The 3,873-nt window shown below is 32.3% G+C and overlaps 1 protein-coding gene across 1 annotated transcript in view; it reads left to right on the top strand.

Moving 5' to 3' along the window:
- The first annotated feature begins 1,124 nt into the window (after window positions 1–1,124).
- LOC106473795 (PH and SEC7 domain-containing protein 3-like) overlaps window positions 1,125–3,873 on the top strand; it is a 31,771-nt gene continuing 29,022 nt past the window's right edge. Inside the window, exons 1-2 of the mRNA XM_022402182.1 lie at window positions 1,125–1,179; window positions 1,744–1,877. Coding sequence (XP_022257890.1) covers window positions 1,759–1,877 — 119 coding nt within the window. The 5' untranslated portion in view covers window positions 1,125–1,179; window positions 1,744–1,758. The remainder of the gene's footprint in view (window positions 1,180–1,743; window positions 1,878–3,873) is intronic.

Below are 3,873 nucleotides of genomic sequence, written 5' to 3' on the forward strand. Positions count from 1 at the left end.
CCAGCTTATATGTTACTGTAACAAAATGATCTGATGTATACAGTAGTACAGCTTATGAATAAAACTCCATCTTATATGTTACTGTAACAAAATGATCTGATGTATACAGTAGTACAGCTTATGAATAAAACTCCATCTTATATGTTACTGTAACAAAATGATCTGATGTATACAGTAGTACAGCTTATGAATAAAATTCCATCTTATATGTTACTGTAACAAAATGATCTGATGTATACAGTAGTAGGCCTACACGTGTTTTTGTGGTTCATTAAGAAGATTTTTTTAGGTTACTCTTTAGCTGGTTTTAAAATTTTTGAGAATGTAGTAGTCAAGCTTATTGTTATACATACTAGTAGAAATATATGCCTACAGCCTTGGGAATCCACTAGTGCTGTAGTTTAAAGCTGTTGTAAGACTGTTTGTCAAACGTTATTTATGTGGCTATTTCATTTTTTTAGAAATAAAGTTTGAAAATTTCAAAACAGTATTTTATTACCATCTCGTATTAGTTTTACAAAGTCCTTTATCCTTTCTTGTACTAAAAATAGAAAATGATTTCCAAGAACATTAAGTATGTGAAGAGAAACTCTGTGATAAAAGTGGGGTATTGAGTATAAGTACTACTTTTAGTGGCTTGCATCCACAGCATTTGAAAGATAACTTTTTCAAGCTTATTATTATATCTGTTATTACAGTTACCCTTATAACTCTTAATGAACAGCTCAGAAACTAGAGTTGTGCTCGATTCACCTGTCAAGAACATATTTTGGATGTTATTTTCCGGTAGATGAATCGAGTGAACCAGAACAAGTGAGTTAGGACTTCCAATATGGTGGATAAGGCATCAGTCCTCCTTGTTTTCAGTTCTAAGTAGTTTGATAATGATGATGATGCTCAGCAGAATAATGACAAAACTGTCTAAATTTTATTTCTTGTATTAACCCTTGTTTTGTTTGAGCATTTATTGTGATAATTTTAAATTTGTTTAAATTGTTTTTTCCATTTCTTAGTTACTAAACTAGTGACATGGTTTCAGGAGTAACATAAAGTAACTTCAACTGTTTTTAAAAAAATGTTGAACTTTTTGTTGGATCTTATGCATTGTCTTCTTTGATAGATGCAGTTCACACACTTACCTGCTCCTTATTGTTATTAAACACTGATTTGCATGCAAATGTAAGTATTTCTAGATTTTTGTCTATTATTTTGACTGGATTTTGATATGATTTTTAAGTTTCGATAGACAGCCATGATTAATCTGTTAAAAGTTTTATTGACACAAGTGGCCTTAACATAAATAAATTAAAACTAAACCATTGTCTTGTACAGAAAGGTAAAAGTGTAGTGTGTTTTAGAACTTCGTAAGTATGGCTAACAATGTATGTTATATAATGTCACAATCCTATATGTTTGTGTTATTAGGTGATTTGGAAAACAACTGTCTTATCAAAGAATATATCTTTTTTTTTATTACCCACTGCTTTAGAATGTGGGAACTAAGATGTCTTATCAAAGAATATATCTTTTTTTTTATTACCCACTGTTTTAGAATGTTGGAACTAAGATGTCTTATCAAAGAATACATCTTTTTTTTTCATTACCCACTGTTTTAGAATGTTGGAACTAAGATGTCTTATCAAAGAATATATCTTTTTTTTCATTACCCACTGTTTTAGAATGTTGGAACTAAGATGTCTTATCAAAGAATATATCTTTTTTTTTCATTACCCACTGCTTTAGAATGTTGGAACTAAGATGACTTTTCCTGATTTCGTTAAGAATTTGTCGTCTCTTAATGACGGAGAAGACTATCCTAAAGAACTGTTGAAGGAGCTATACAATTCAATCAAGAGTTCTCCTCTAGAGTGGGCAGTGTAAGTTTAGTGTTGTAGTATGAATATGGAAAGATTATACATTTTTTTATGTTGATAAGTTAGTTTATGGTAAATTTAAACATTAAGCCATTTAAATGTAAAAGACATCATAAAATCTTCAAGTTTTCCAATGTTGTTTTATTTTGTGTTTTACCAATTTTGATCCTCCTATGTATATTATCAAAGAAAATCTGTATACATGATGAAAAGTTGTCATTTCTTTTTTCCTGTTTAAACAGAGTAGAATATGCTATATAAAAACCTTTTTGGAGCCTTGATGCACCATTATAGTCCATGTTTGGACATTTTCTATCAGATGACTGTATGTCTTGAAAGTAGCCCTACTGCATATTTTCATTGCTAAATCTCTATTATGAGTCAGTTACATCCAAAGCACACTGATCATCTCTTCAGGCTTTCTGTAATCCGTCTAGCTTATGAAGATTACTGTTTCTCAGTGGCTGTTTCAAGATTTGGATCACACAGAAATCCACATGTTCTATGTGCAACAACTTGATTGGTATTGCATTCATATGGAATAACACAAATACCCATTTAATTTTCCAGATGGTTGAGGTGTGTGATTGTTGAATGAAATGTATGAATGAAAGCATTAATTTTGTAAACCCATACCTTGTTGACCTTGTGTTTGGAAGGAGGTCCTTCTTGATTACATTGTGTATTGTTGCCTGGGGCACATGAATGGCCTTTACTGTTGAGTTTTATGTTTCTGGATTCTTACCTTTTACAAGACACCTACTCTGCTTACCATGGCAGGTGTAAAATGTGTTGCAGATTATTCAGGATGGTCCTGTCATCCTAAGTAATTCCATCTTCCTTTGTTTTACAATATCAATAAGTATAAGGGATATCTCCATCTTGAAAATTCTAAATCTCCTATCTGAACACATCTTTATTGTCTGAGTGTATGAATATTTTGTGTCATAAGGGGCAGTTACACACCTTTATCCAAAACAGTAACTCTTCAGTGGCATCACATTATGTACGAAATGCCAGAAAGCTTAGTGTAGTTCTGATACATTCCTTTCCACCAAGACTCTATAATGGCTGTGGTTGTCATGTGACTTGCTTGTTTGTATAACCATTCCTCCGTATTGTATTAGGAATCTCTATGACTTTGGAAATACTTGAAGAAGTAGCAATTCTTCCAGGACATAGTTGAAATAGTCAGTACCAGACCTTTTCTCTAAAAACGTTCTCATAAGTATGGGAATATTTCACTCTTAAGTACCATTTGACAGTCAGTACTTTTATACTTTTACATAGCACAGATAGCCCATTGTGTTGCTTAACAAAAAACAAAGCTGTCTCTTTTGTGCATTTCATGAGCTTGAACTTGTGTGTGTAACATGACAACTCTCAATCACCTTCTGTTTATACTAATTATATGGGAGTAGTTAATGGACACCCTCTGTGATTTGTTGCTTTTGATGTGATCATTTCTGCTCCAGTGGTACAAAGTACAGCAATGAAACTGCAAAAACAGTTATAATTTTTGTTTCACTCAGACTGACTCAGAAAAGGCTTTATTACTTCACAGACAGTAAAAACAATTATAATTTTTGTTTCACTCAGACTGACTCAGTAAAGGCTTCATTACTTCACAGACAGACCATTAGTAGAAACAGTTATCATTTTTGTTTCACTCAGACTGACTCAGTAAAGCTTCATTACTTCACAGACAGACCATTAGTAAAAATAGTTATAATTTTTGTTTCACTCAGACTGACTCAGTAAAGGCTTCATTACTTCACAGACAGACCATTAGTAAGAACAGTTATAATTTTTGTTTCACTCAGACTGACTCAGTAAAGGCTTCATTACTTCACAGACAGACCATTAGTAAAAATTTATAATTTTTGTTTTCCAAAATTTTTTGAATTGGTTGGCTGGGTATGATATGGTAGTTGGTTAGGTATAGCATGGTAGTTGGTGGTTAGGTATAGCATGGTAAGTTGGTTAGGTATAGCTGTGG

The sequence above is a fragment of the Limulus polyphemus genome, unplaced genomic scaffold, assembly GCF_000517525.1.
Source record: "Limulus polyphemus unplaced genomic scaffold, Limulus_polyphemus-2.1.2 Scaffold6508, whole genome shotgun sequence".
NCBI lineage: Eukaryota > Metazoa > Arthropoda > Merostomata > Xiphosura > Limulidae > Limulus > Limulus polyphemus.